Source organism: Ranitomeya variabilis, chromosome 1, assembly GCF_051348905.1.
Source record: "Ranitomeya variabilis isolate aRanVar5 chromosome 1, aRanVar5.hap1, whole genome shotgun sequence".
Lineage (NCBI taxonomy): Eukaryota > Metazoa > Chordata > Amphibia > Anura > Dendrobatidae > Ranitomeya > Ranitomeya variabilis.
In genome coordinates, this window is record NC_135232.1 from 222,146,298 (window position 1) to 222,160,601 (window position 14,304).

Consider the following 14,304-nt stretch of genomic DNA (forward strand, 5'->3'; position numbering starts at 1 on the left):
GTTCCCAGATTCCCAAACGATAACATCATAGTTTGCATTGTACTCATGTCTGTGCATTCACTTATACAACCTGAAGGTGGGATGAAGGTTACCTCAACGCATGTTTCATGTTAGCTTCTCTGGGGGTAACCCTACTCTCTGTGTGGTGGGGTACTCATTGTCACTTTCTCCCCATAAAATTATCCTTTTAATGATGCTTTTATGGTAAAAAAAAAAAATTCTCAATAAAATGTATTTTTATGCATCTTTATTAGGTCGCATTTGCTTCCATTCTTTCTTTGGATATTCCCACAATTAGGTGACATTGACTCACCACGGGAAGTCGGAGCTTTGAATGTGTTACCAATGTCCTGCTTGCTGCACAGTCATCAAAGGGGTTGTCCGTTCTTAATCTCTATGTGACTGTAGACTTGTGAGTCCTCACATCGCATGCACTTCGTACTGTGATGATAGTACAGGGCCAGCAGTCATGTGATGGCAAGTATTTGATATGCATACTACCAACCATATTCCAACTAGATGGGCGCAGCCTCGCTTAACCCCTTTACCCCCAAGGGTGGTTTGCACGTTAATGACCAGGCCAATTTTTACAATTCTGACCACTGTCCCTTTATGAGGTTATAACTTTGGAACGCTTCAACGGATCCTGGTGATTCTGACATTGTTTTCTCGTGACATATTGTACTTCATGATAGTGGTAAAATTTATTTGATATTACCTGCGTTTATTTGTGAAAACATCATTACATCAGCACAATTTTGGAACCAAAATTTTTTTTTGTTAGGGAGTTATAACTGTTAAAAGTTAACCAGAAATTTCTCATTTTTACAACACCATTTTTTTTTAGGGACCACATCTCATTTGAAGTCATTTTGAGGGGTCTATATGATAGAAAATACCCAAGTGTGACACCATTCTAAAAACTGCACCCCTCAAGGTGCTCAAAACCACATTCAAGAAGTTTATTAACCCTTCAGGTGTTTCACAGGAATTTTTGGAATGTTTAAATAAAAATGAACATTTAACTTTTTTTCACACAAAATTTATTTCAGCTCCAATTTGTTTTATTTTACCAAGGGTAACAGGAGAAAATGGACCCCAAAAGTTGTTGTACAATTTGTCCTGAGTACGCTGATACCCCATATGTGGGGGTAAACCACTGTTTGGGCGCATGGCAGAGCTCAGAAGGAAAGGAGCGCCATTTTACTTTTCAATGCAAAATTGACTGGAATTGAGATGGGACGCCATGTTGCGTTTGGAGAGCCCCTGATGTGCCTAAACATTGAAACCCCCCACAAGTGACACCATTTTGGAAAGTAGACCCCCTAAGGAACTTATCTAGATGTGTGGTGAGTACTTTGACCCACCAAGTGCTTCACAGAAGTTTATAATGCAGAGCCATAAAAATAAAAAATCATATTTTTTCACAAAAATGATCTTTTCGCCCCCAATTTTTTATTTTCCCAAGGGCAAGAGAAGAAATTGGACCCCAAAAATTGTTGCGCAATTTGTCCTGAGTACGCTGATACCCCATATGTGGCTGTAAAGCACTGTTTGGGCGCATGGCAGAGCTCGGAAGGGAAGGAGCGCCATTTGACTTTTCAATGCAAAATTGACTGGAATTGCGATGGGACGCCATGTTGCGTTTGGAGAGCCCCTGATGTGCGTAAACATTGAAACCCCCACAAGTGACACCATTTTGGAAAGTAGACTCCTTAAGGAACTTATCTAGATGTGTGGTGAGCACTTTGACCCAACAAGTGCTTCACAGAAGTTTATAATGCAGAGCCATAAAAATAAAAAATTCTATTTTTTCACAAAAATGAACTTTTCGCCCCAAATTTTTTATTTTCCCAAGGGTAAGAAGAAATTGGACCCCAAAAGTTGTTGTGCAATTTGTCCTGAGTACGCTGATACCCCATATGTGGGGGTAAATGACTGTTTGGGCGCATGGCAGAGCTCGGAAGGAAAGGAGCGCCGTTTGACTTTTCAATGCAAAATTGACTGGAATTGAGATGGGACACCATGTCGCGTTTGGAGAGCCCCTGTTGTGCCTAAACATTAAAACCCCCCACAAGTGACACCATTTTGGAAAGTAGACCCCCTGAGGAACTCGGAAGGGAAGGAGCGCCATTTGGAATGCAGACTTAGATGGATCGGTCTGCAGGCGTCACGTTGCATTTGCAGAGCCCCTGATGTACCCAAACAGTAGAACCCCCCCACAAGTGACCCCATATTGGAAACTAGACCTCCAAAGGAACTTATCTAGATGTGTTGTGAGAACTTTGAACCCCCAAGTGTTTCACTACAGTTTACAAGCAGAGCCGTGAAAATAAAAAATCTTTTTTTTCCCCACAAAAATGATTTTTAGCCCCCCAACGCAGAATTGGCTGGAATTGAGATCGGACGCCATGTCGCGTTTGGAGAACCCCTGATGTGCCTGAACAGTGGAAACTCCCCAATTCTACATGAAACCCTAATCCAAACACACCCCTAACCCTAATCCCAACGGTAACCCTAACCACACCCCTAACCCTGAAACACCCCTAACTCTAATCCCAACCGTAAATGTAAGCCAAACCCTAACCCTGACTTTAGTCCCAACCCTAACTTTAGCCCCAACCCTAGCCCCAACCCTAACCCTAGCCCTAATGGGAAAATGGAAATAAATATATATTTTTAATTTTATTATATTTCCCTAACTAAGGGGGTGATGAAGGTGGGTTTGATTTACTTTTATAGCGTTTTTTATAGCGGATTTTTATGATTGGCAGCTGTCACACACTAAAAGACGCTTTTTATAGCAAAAAAGTTTTTGCGTCTCCACATTTTGAGACCTATAATTTTTCCATATTTTGGTTCACAGAGTCATGTGAGGTCTTGTTTTTTGCGGGACGAGTTGACGTTTTCATTGGTAACATTCTTGGACACGTGACAGTTTTTGATCGCTTTTTATTCCGATTTTTGTGAGGCAGAATGACCAAAAAACAGCTATTCATGAATTTCTTTTGGGGGAGGCGTTTATACCGTTCCACGTTTGGTAAAATTGATAAAGCAGTTTTATGCTTCGGGTCAGTACGATTACAGCGATATCTCATTTATATCATTTTTTTTAGGTTTTGGCGCTTTTATACGATAAAAGCTATTTTGTAGAAAAAATAATTATTTTGGCATCGCTTTATTCTGAGGACTATAACTTTTTTATTTTTTTGGTTATGATGCTGTATGGCGGCTCGTTTTTTGCGGGACAAGATGACGTTTTCAGCGGTACCATGGTTATTTATATCCGTCTTTTTGATCGCGTGTTATTCCACTTTTTGTTCGGCGGTATGATAAAGCGTTTTTTTGCCTCGTTTTTTTTTTTTTTTTCCTTACGGTGTTCACTGAAGGGGTTAACTAGTGGGACAGTTTTATAGGTCGGGTCGTTACGGACGCGGCGATACTAAATATGTGTACTTTTATTGTTTGTTTTTTTATTTAGATAAAGAAATGTATTTATGGGAGTAATATTTTTTTTTTTCTTTATTTAGGATTTGTTTTTTTTGTTTTTTTTTTACACGTGTAATTTTTTTTTTTTACTTAGTCCCAGGGGGGGACATCACAGATCGCTGATCTGACAGTTTGCACAGCACTCTGTCAGATCAGCGATCTGACTTACAGCGCTGCAGGCTTACCAGCGCCTGCTCTGGACCCGGAAGTAGTCCCTGCAGGACCTGGATGCAGCCCCGCGGCCATTTTGGATCCGGGGCCTGCAGGGATAGGAGGTGAGACGCTCGGAGCAACGCGATCATATCGCGTTGCTCCGGGGGTCTCAGGGAAGCCCGCAGGGAGCCCCCTCCTTGCGCGATGCTTCCCTCTACCGCCGGAACACTGCGATCATGTTTGATCGCAGTATGCCGGGGGTTAATGTGCCAGGGGCGGTCCGTGACCGCTCCTGGCACATAGTGCCAGATGTCAGCTGCGATAGTCAGCTGACACCCGGCCGCGATCGGCCGCGCTCCCCCCCCGTGAGCGCGGCTGATCGCGCTGGACGTACTATCCCGTCGGTGGTCATACAGGCCCACCCCACCTCGACGGGATAGTACATCCGATGTCAGAAATGGGTTAATATGAGCGTTTTGAGTGAGGCCAGAAACAGTCTAGTTGGAATGTGGACGAGATTATGCATATCAAATACTTGCCATTACATGACTGCCGGCATCAGAGATTCCTCACAGTGTGCAGTGCTTGCGATGGGAGGATTCACAAGTCTACAGTCATATAGAGCAGAGGTGTCAAACTGCATTCCTCGAGGGCCGCCAACAGGTCATGTTTTCAGGATTTCCTTAGCATTCCACAAGGTGCTGGAATCATTCTGTGCAGGTGATTAAATTATCACCTGTGCAATACAAGGAAATCCTGAAAACATGACCTGTTGGCGGCTCTCGAGGAATGCAGTTTGACACCTCTGATATAGAGCATAAAATAAGTTGAATAAAACTTGAAATGTGTAATAGCACCCTAAAGTGTTTCCCTGGCAAATTACCTTTAAAAAGTGGAGCAGTGATGCAAAATATTTTTAGCCCTTACCTTAACTGCCTTCTTAGGCCAGGATACCACAGGTACCCCAGAAATGGCTAGATTTTGGTCATCATCTGCATGGTCTTTCAGCACTGTCTGCAACAGAAATAACTGTTAACCCTCAGCATCAAAATGCATATTACCTATTGTATGATGCCTAATAACACAGAATAAAATGTGTACTACAGACAATGACTACAAAATTTGCCTCTGAATAATAACAATGAAGGGTAAATTGCAACACAGATTTTCTGAAGAATAATTCCACACAAACAACTCCAAAACTGTGTACTTACACCAGCACACAGTGCCACAACAATGGAAAAAGTTATACTCTACACATGTGAAATCCAGATAGAGGCTGGGTTCACACGCTTTGTCCATGGTACGCTCGTAATATGACCAATTACTGTAACAGTATGTTGATTGTCGCGGTTGGATAGCACTAGAGCCATATGCGAAGTGTGACGGTTAGCATCACACAAGCTTTCTGTACAAGCCAAAAGTGTACACACAACCCAATACATTGAAATTTTTTTTTTTTTTTTTTAAACTCAAGAGTGATCTTTCCTAGCATCCTGTTATCAATTCAACAGTACAAATGCATATTACAAGGCCAACGGTATGGGTTTATTCACTCATGCATTTTTTTTTCTTTTAAAGTCTCACCCACAATGCTAATACTCTTAGATCTAATTCACATGTCCGATTTTTCCATGTACGAAAAAAACAGACATATTACAGATTATTCAGACTTTGGTTTGAGTGTCATATGTTTTTCTTGTACGTTCAGAAATAAGAAAAAAAGTTTCTCTACTTTCTTCATTCTGACAGTACATGAAAATCGGATCCATAGACTTGCATTGCCTATTTTGATCAGATGCTGAGAATAATATAAAGTACCGTATATACTCGAGTATAAGCCGAGAATTTCAGCCCATTTTTTTAGGCTGAAATAGCCCCTCCTGGCTTATACTCGAGTCATACCCAGGGGTCGGCAGGGGAGGTGGAGTGGCAGCGGTCTAAGCATACTCACCTGCTCCTGACGCAGTCCCTGGTTCCCCAGCAGCTTCTTCCTGTAGTGAGCGGTCACATGGTACCGCTCATTACAGTAATGAATATGGACCCGACTCCACTCCCATAGGGGTGGAGCCGCATATTCATTACTGTAATGAGCGGTACCATGTGACCGCTCACTACAGGAAGAAGCTGCCGGCGCCGGGGAAGCAGGGACCGTGCCAGGAGCAGGCGAGTATAAGCAGTGCGCTATATTCACCGGTTCCTCCGCCGCCGCTGCGTCTTCTGCACTGACGCTCAGGTCAGAGGGCGCGGTGACGCGATTAGTGCACACCGCCCTCTGCCTGAGCAGTCAGTGCAGTGGACTGGGAACGTAGCGGCGGTGGAACGCGGAGCAGGTGAATATAGAAAGTGCCGGAGTCCTGAGCGACGAGAGGGGAGTATGTGGTTTTTTATTTTTCTTTTTATCTCAGCAACAGCATATGGGGCAAATGACTGTATGGAGCATCTTATGGGGCCATAATCAGCATTTATGGAGCATTACATGGGGCAAATGTCTGTATGGAGCATCTTATGGGGCCATAATCAGAATTTATGGAGCATTACATGGGGCAAATGTCTGTATGGAGCATCTTATGGGGCCATAATCAGCATTTGTGCAGCATTATATGGGACGTATTTTGTATGGAGCATCTTATGGGGCCCATCATGAACTGTATGGAGCATAATATGGGGCTCTTGATTCAATATGAATATTCAAAAACACTTAACCTACTGATGTCTCAATTAATTTTACTTTTATTGGTATCTATTTTTATTTTTGACATTTACCGGCAGCTGCTGCATTTTCCACCCTAGGCTTCTACTCGAGTCAAGTTTTCCCAGTTTTTTTGTGGCAAAATTAGGGGTCTCGGCTTATACTCGAGTATATACGGTATGTCTGATATTTTCCACAAACCACTCAGTTCGAGGGTTAAAAAAAAAAAAAAGCACAGCCCCAGAGAATATCATAGATACGAGTGCTATTCGTGAAAACTGATAGCACTAGAATGTGAAAATCGGACATATGATCAAGCCCTAATTGACAACGGACTATCCACCTGTAAAATAAACTGCATATAAACACTATGTTGAGATAACCTATGCTCAAGTCCACAAGATACACAATAACCCAAAAAAAAAAAAAGTTCGGAAATAATTGGTCTTGGATTTACATAGAGTGACAAGATCTTATCCATTTACTGTGATACGTTGCTGCAAGTTTTTCGCCCATAAACCACAGACAAAAAATCTGCAGCATATCAACCTCATGTGAAGAGATCAGCATGGTTCTTAAAAGGGGTATTCCCATCTCCAATATCCTATCCCAATATGTAGCAGGTGTATTAAAAATAATATTAGCAAATACCTCCAATTAGAAATGTAGTATAGTTTTTCTGATTTGCTATGTCTCTTTCCTCATGTGTAGGCATTGCAGGACCTTAGGTATCCATGGTTACATCCACTGATATAATGACAGTTAAAGGGAACCTGTCACCAGGTTTGAGTTACGGCCACCCCCTTTGAGGGCTTATCTACAGCGAATGCTGTAGATAAGCCCCAGGTCCGACCTGCAAGAGAATAAAAATAACTTTTACTCTACTCACCTGGGGGCGGTCCGGTCTGATGGGTGTCGCAGGTCCTGGTCCGGCACCTCCCATCTTCTTGTGATGCCGCCCTCCTGCTTGCTTCACAGGCTCCCTGGCATTGGCGCTCCTACACAGACGCACTTATCTGCCATGTTGAGGGCAGAGCAAATTCCTGCAGTGCGCAGGCGCTGGGCCTCTCCGACCTTTCCCGGTGCCTGCGCACTGCAGTACTTTGCTCAGCCCTCAACAGGGCAGATAAGTACGCCTGCGCAGGAGCGCAGATGCCGGGGAGCCCGTATGGATGACGCAAGGATGTACCATCCACATGAAGCAAGCAGGAGGGCAGCATCGCAACAGGAAACTTATTTTTCTTATCTTGCAAGTCGGATCAGGGGCTTATATACAGCATTATAGAATGTTGTCGATAAGCCCTGAAAGGGGGTGGCCATAACTTGTATCGGCCAAACCTGGTGACAGGTATCATGGTTACAACCACTAGCAAATAGTTAAAGGGAACCTAAGGTACTGTAATGCCTGCACATGAGGAAAGAAACAGAGCAAATCAGAAAAACTATACTACATTTCTAATTGGTGTTATTTGCCAACATTATTATCACACCTACTACATATTGAGATAGGATCTTGTAGATGGGACTACCCCATTAAGCCAAAGGTAAAGATCACTTAGGGTGTGTGTCCACGGTCCGTAATCACGGCGCTTTGGACAGAGCGGAAAACTCGCTCCGCCAAAACCGCCGCCCCCGTCTCTACATGCGATGATTCTGGATGTGTTCATTGCACACATCCGGAATCTCCGCACCCCATACATAAGGCCCTATGATCTACCTTGCGGCGACAGAGCGTCGCCGCAAGGTAAACAGACATGCTGCGTTCTAAAAAGACGCACCGCATGTCCGTAAACCCAGGGCCGCTGGATGCGTGTTCGCACGCATAGTGGAGACGGGATTTCATAATATCCCCTCCACTATGCTGTAACATCTGGACGCTGCTGGGTGAACGCTACGGTTGTACACAGCAATCAATCCGCAGCTAATCTGGATGTAATCCTGAACGTGGACACACACCCTTAGGGTGTTTTCCCAAAGTTAGGATATACCGTACTTGTGATTTTGGTGTGTAAAATCTGCCACATATTACAGAACCAGCCAGTGACACAGGTTTTCTCATTCACAGGGTAGGTTCACAAGACCTTATAAAACAAGCATCAACCTTTCATCCAAAAAACTGATTTCTTTTCTCACTTGTAATCTGTGTGCAATCCATATGCAACTCTTTTTTTACATCAGCGATTATTAATAAATTTACAAGAGTATTTAATGTCCTAAATAAATTAAAGAACTGCAATGTAAAAAAATGGATGCTATTCAGTGACTCCATATGGCATCTGACTTTTTTTTTTTTTTTTGCACACCCATAGACTTGAATGTGAGTCTCATCCGAGACACTGAAGAAACTAGTACGGGCTGTGATTTTTTTTTCTTGCTCAGATTAGGTCAGTGATTGCATATGCATTTTTTTAATCTGTAGGCTTCTCATTCAAGTCTATGGTTACTGCAATAGAAATTGACATGTTGCAGTTCGAAGAAGAGATAGAAGGAGAAAAAAAAAAAGCAACACAGGTGAGTTTCCAGCACAAAAAAAAAATAGCACTTGGGACGAGATTTCTATAAATCTCATACACCTGCAGGAAGTGTAATATACGGCTTTTTATGGCCAGTGAAAATATGCAGCATCAAGTGCACAAAACACTCATCGTGGAAATGGGGACTTAGGCGATATTCACACATCTGTAAAATCTGGTAAGAATATGACATCAGAGTATCCTGGACCAGATAGACAGACAGACCTGTTTTTAAAATGGATGGTGTGTTTAGATCCATGGATATGGATATCCCGAATAACAGAAGTAGAGGGTATGGGGAAAAGTGCCAGGGAGCTCAGTCCTGATCTGGCACAACCTAGTAAATATGCCTGTTTGGCAAGAGCGTCACTAGAAAGACAGCGACAGCTTAGGGAGATAAATAAGTGGCTTAGAAATTGGTTCAGGAAGGAAGTGTTTGGGTTCATGGAGAACTGGGCAGAAGAGTGAAAAATGGTCAGACGGATGGCTGAGCTTTTAAATTAGGATCTCGGGGGTGGGGGAGTAGTTGTACTAATAAGGGGATAGCATAAACAAAGTGAGACAGTAGGGGTCAATGAGGAATTAGGAGGGCTGGGACATGCAAGGAAAATAGGGAGGTGAGTAGGAGTCACAAATGTGCTAATAAGTATTAAACCCCTTACAGATACGCCTTTTCATGGCGGCAATTAAGGGTACTTAACCCCTTCATGACCCAGCCTATTTTGGTCTTAATGACCTTGCCGTTTTTTGCAATTCTGACCAGTGTCCCTTTATGAGGTAATAACTCAGGAACGCTTCAACGGATCCTAGCGATTCTGAGATTGTTTTTTCGTCATATATTGGGTTTCATGTTAGTGGTAAATTTAGGTCGATAATTTCTGAGTTTATTTGTAAAAAAAAAACGGAAATTTGGCGAAAATTTTGAAAATTTCGCAATTTTCACATTTTGAATTTTTATTCGGTTAAACCAGAGAATTATGTGACACAAAATAGTTAATAAATAACATTTCCCACATGTCTACTTTACATCAGCACAATTTTGGAAACAAATTTTTTTTTGCTAGGAAGTTATAAGGGTTAAAATTTGACCAGTGATTTCTCATTTTTACAACAAAATTTACAAAACCATTTTTTTTAGGGACCACCTCACATTTGAAGTCAGTTTGAGGGGTCTATATGGCTGAAAATACCCAAAAGTGACACCATTCTAAAAACTGCACCCCTCAAGGTGCTCAAAACCACATTCAAGAAGTTTATTAACCCCTCAGGTGTTTCACAGCAGCAGAAGCAACATGGAAGTAAAAAATGAACATTTAACTTTTTAGTCACAAAAATGATCTTTTAGCAACAATTTTTTTATTTTCCCAAGGGTAAAAGGAGAAACTGGACCACGAACGTTGTTGTCCAATTTGTCCTGAGTACGCTGATACCTCATATGTGGGGGTAAACCACTGTTTGGGCGCACGGCAGGGCTCGGAAGGGAAGGAGCGCCATTTGACTTTTTGAATGAAAAATTGGCTCCAATCTTTAGCGGACCCCATGTCGCGTTTGGAGAGCCCCTGTGTGCCTAAACATTGGAGCTCCCCCACAAGTGACCCCATTTTGGAAACTAGACCCCCCAAGGAACTTATCTAGAAGCATAGTGAGCACTTTAAACCCCCAGGTGCTTCACAAATTGATCCTTAAAAATGAAAAAGTACTTTTTTTTTCACACAAAAATTCTTTTAGCCTCAATTTTTTCATTTTCACATGGGCAACAGGATAAAATGGATCCTAAAATTTGTTGGACAATTTCTCCTGAGTACACCGATACCTCACATGTGGGGGTAAACCACTGTTTGGGCACATGGTAAGGCTTGGAAGGGAAGGAGCGCCATTTGACTTTTTGAATGAAAAATTATCTCCATCGCTAGCGGACACCATGTCACGTTTGGAGAGCCCCTGTGTGCCTAAACATTGGAGCTCCACCACAAGTGACCCCATTTTGGAAACTAGACCCCCAAGGAACTTATCTAGAAGCATAGTGAGCACTTTAAACCCTCAGGTGCTTCACAAATTGATCCGTAAAAATGAAAAAGTACTTTTTTTTCACACAAAATTTCTTTTAGCCTCAATTTTTTCACTTTCACATGGGCAACAGGATAAAATGGATCCTAAAATTTGTTGGGCAATTTCTCTTGGAGTAAGCCGATACCTCATATGTGGGGGTAAACCACTGTTTGGGTGCACGGCAAGGCTCGGAAGGGAAGGCGCGCCATTTGACTTTTTGAATGGAAAATTAGCTCCAATCGTTAGCGGACACCATGTCGCGTTTGGAGAGCCCCTGTGTGCCTAAACATTGGAGCTCCCCCACAAATGACCCCATTTTGGAAACTAGACCTCCCAAGGAACTAACCTAGATGTGTGGTGAGCACTTTGAACCCCCAAGTGCTTCACAGAAGTTTATAACGCAGAGCCGTGAAAATAATAAATGTGTTTTCTTTCCTCAAAAATATTTTTTTAGCCCAGAATTTTTTCATTTTCTTAAGGGTAACAGGAGAAATTTGACCCCAAAAGTTGTTGTCCAGTTTCTCCTGAGTACGCTGATACCCCATATGTGGGGGTAAACCACTGTTTGGGCACATGCCGGGGCTCGGAAGGGAAGTAGTGACGTTTTGAAATGCAGACTTTGATGGAATGCTCTGCGGGCGTCACGTTGCGTTTGCAGAGCCCCTGATGTGCCTAAACAGTAGGAACTCCCCACAAGTGACCCCATTTTGGAAACTAGACCCCCCAAGGAACTTATCTAGATGTGTGGTGAGCACTTTCAACCCCCAAGTGCTTCACAGAAGTTTACAACGCAGAGCCGTGAAAATAAAAAATCATTTTTCTTTCCTCAAAAAAGATGTTTTAGCAAGCAATTTTTTATTTTCACAAGGGTAACAGGAGAAATTGGACCCCAATATTTGTTACCCACCCCAATATTTGTTACCCAGTTTGTTGTGAGTACGCTGATACCCCATATGTGGGGGTAAACCACTGTTTGGGCGCACGTCAGGGCTCGGAAGGGAAGTAGTGACATTTGAAATGCAGACTTTGATGGAATGGTCTGCGGGCGTCACGTTGCATTTGCAGAGCCCCTGATGTGCCTAATCAGTAGAAACACCCCACAAGTGACCCCATTTTGGAAACTAGACCCCCCAAGGAACTTATCTAGATGTGTGGTGAGCACTTTCAACCCCCAAGTGCTTCACAGAAGTTTATAACGCAGAGCCGTGAAAATAAAAAATAATTGTTCTTTCCTCAAAAATTATGTTTTAGCAAGTAATTTTTTATTTTTGCAAGGGTAACAGGAGAAATTGGACCCCAATAGTTGTTGCCCAGTTTGTCCTGAGTACGCTGGTACCCCATATGTGGGGGTAAACCACTGTTTGGGCGCACGTCGGGGCTTGGAAGGGAGGGAGCACCATTTGACTTTTTGAACGCAAGATTGGCTGGAATCAATGGTGGCGCCATGTTGCGTTTGGAGACCCCTGATGTGCCAGTGGAAACCCCTCAATTCTAACTTCAACACTAACCCCAACACACCCCTAACCCTAATCCCAACTGTAGCCATAACCCTAATCACAACCCTAACCCCAACACACCCCTAACCATAACCCTAACCCCAACACACCCGTAACCCTAATCCCAACCCTAACCACAACTGTAACCCCAACACACCCCTAACCCTATCCGTAACCCTAACCACAAGCCTAATCTTAACCCTATTTCCAACCCTAGCCCTAATTCCAACCCTAACCCTAAGGCTATGTGCCCACGTTGCGGATTCGTGTGAGATTTTTCCGCACAATTTTTGAAAAATCCGCAGGTAAAAGGCACTGTGTTTTACCTGCGGATTTACAGCGGATTTCCAGTGTTTTTTTGTGCGGATTTCACCTGCGGATTCCTATTGAGGAACAGGTGTAAAACGCTGCGGAATCCGCACAAAATTGACATGCTGCGGAAAATACAACGCAGTGTTTCCGCACGGAATTTTCCGCACCATGGGCACAGCGGATTTGGTTTTCCATAGGTGTACATGGTACTGTAAACCTGATGGAAAACTGCTACGAATTCGCAGCTGCCAATCCGCTGCGGATCCGCGGCCAATCCGCTACGGATCCGCAGCCAAATCCGCACTGTGTGCACATGCCCTAACCCTAACCCTAGCCCTAACCCTAGTTCTAACCCCTAACCCTAGTGGAAAAAGAAAAAAAAATATTTTCTTTTTTTTTTATTATTGTCCCTACCTGTGGGGGTGATAAAGGGGGGGGTCATTTACTATTTTTTTTATTTTGATCACTGTGATAGGTTATATCTCAGTGATCAAAACCTGCCGGCCGATTCGGCGGGCGCACTGCGCATTCGCCCGCCATTTTGGAAGATGGCGGCGCCCATGGAGAAGACGGACGGACACCGGGAGGCTCGGTAAGTATGAGGGGGGGGATCTGAGCATGGGGGGTGGATCGGAGGACGGGGGGGTGGCATCGGAGCACGGGGGGAGCGGGCAGGAGGACGGGGGAGCGGACAGGACGACGGAGGGGAGCGGAGCACCGGACGGAGGACCGGGGAGGAGATTGGTGGTGGGGGGTACATAAGTGATTCCAGCCATGGCCGATGATATTGCAGCATCGGCCATGGCTGGATTGTAATATTTCACCAGTTTTTTAGGTGAAATATTACAAATCGCTCTGATTGGCTGTTTCACTTTCAACAGCCAATCAGAGCGATCGTAGCCACGGGGGGGGGGGGGGGTGAAGCCACCCCCCCTGGGCTGAAGTACCACTCCCCCTGTCCCTGCAGATCGGGTGAAATTGGAGTTAACCCTTTCACCCGATCTGCAGGGACGCGATCATTCCATGACGCCACATAGGCGTCACAGGTCGGATTGGCACCGACTTTCATGACGCCTACGTGGCATCAAAGGTCGGGAAGGGGTTAAACCACAGCGTCGTTAATGAACAGTGCTGTGGAAAAAGTGTATAGCACCCCCAGAGTCGGAATTTCTCCGGTGTCTCGGCTACCGGGTGTAGCCGAGACCCCAGAGAACATGAATCATGTCGTTTTCTACCAACCCCGGTGTTGCAATCGCCGTTAATGGTATAAAGGCGACTGCAAAAAAAAAGAAAGAAAAAAATCAGATTTTCCATTTAATTTCTCTCTCCACTGATGTGATAGCACATCAGAGGAGAGAGAAATAGGGTCCACCAATCATCACCCCCCCGTACCTCTGGAGTCCAGGATTCCCTCGTGATGTCCCCCGGCATCTTCTTCTGGGAGAAATGGCGGACGCATGCGCAGTGCACCCAGCGAGATCTGCCAGCCGGTACCCGGCAACAATAGGAACATTTTCCTATTGGTTCATTTTGATCACTGTGATAGACGCCATCACAGTAATCAAAATAAAAAAAAAAGTTGTAAATAATACCCCTTTTC

General features: G+C 43.9%; 1 protein-coding gene across 9 annotated transcripts in view; it reads right to left on the bottom strand.

Annotated features, from left to right (window-relative positions):
- KDM2B (lysine demethylase 2B) overlaps positions 1-14,304 on the bottom strand; it is a 292,449-nt gene that overhangs the window by 104,027 nt on the left and 174,118 nt on the right. For 7 of the 9 annotated variants that reach the window (XM_077293063.1, XM_077293056.1, XM_077293075.1 and 4 more), the window contains one exon: positions 4,570-4,671. In XM_077293063.1, the coding sequence (XP_077149178.1) occupies positions 4,570-4,671 (102 nt within the window). The remainder of the gene's footprint in view (positions 1-4,569; positions 4,672-14,304) is intronic. The other 2 variants (XM_077293070.1, XM_077293067.1) reach the window with 1 other exon arrangement.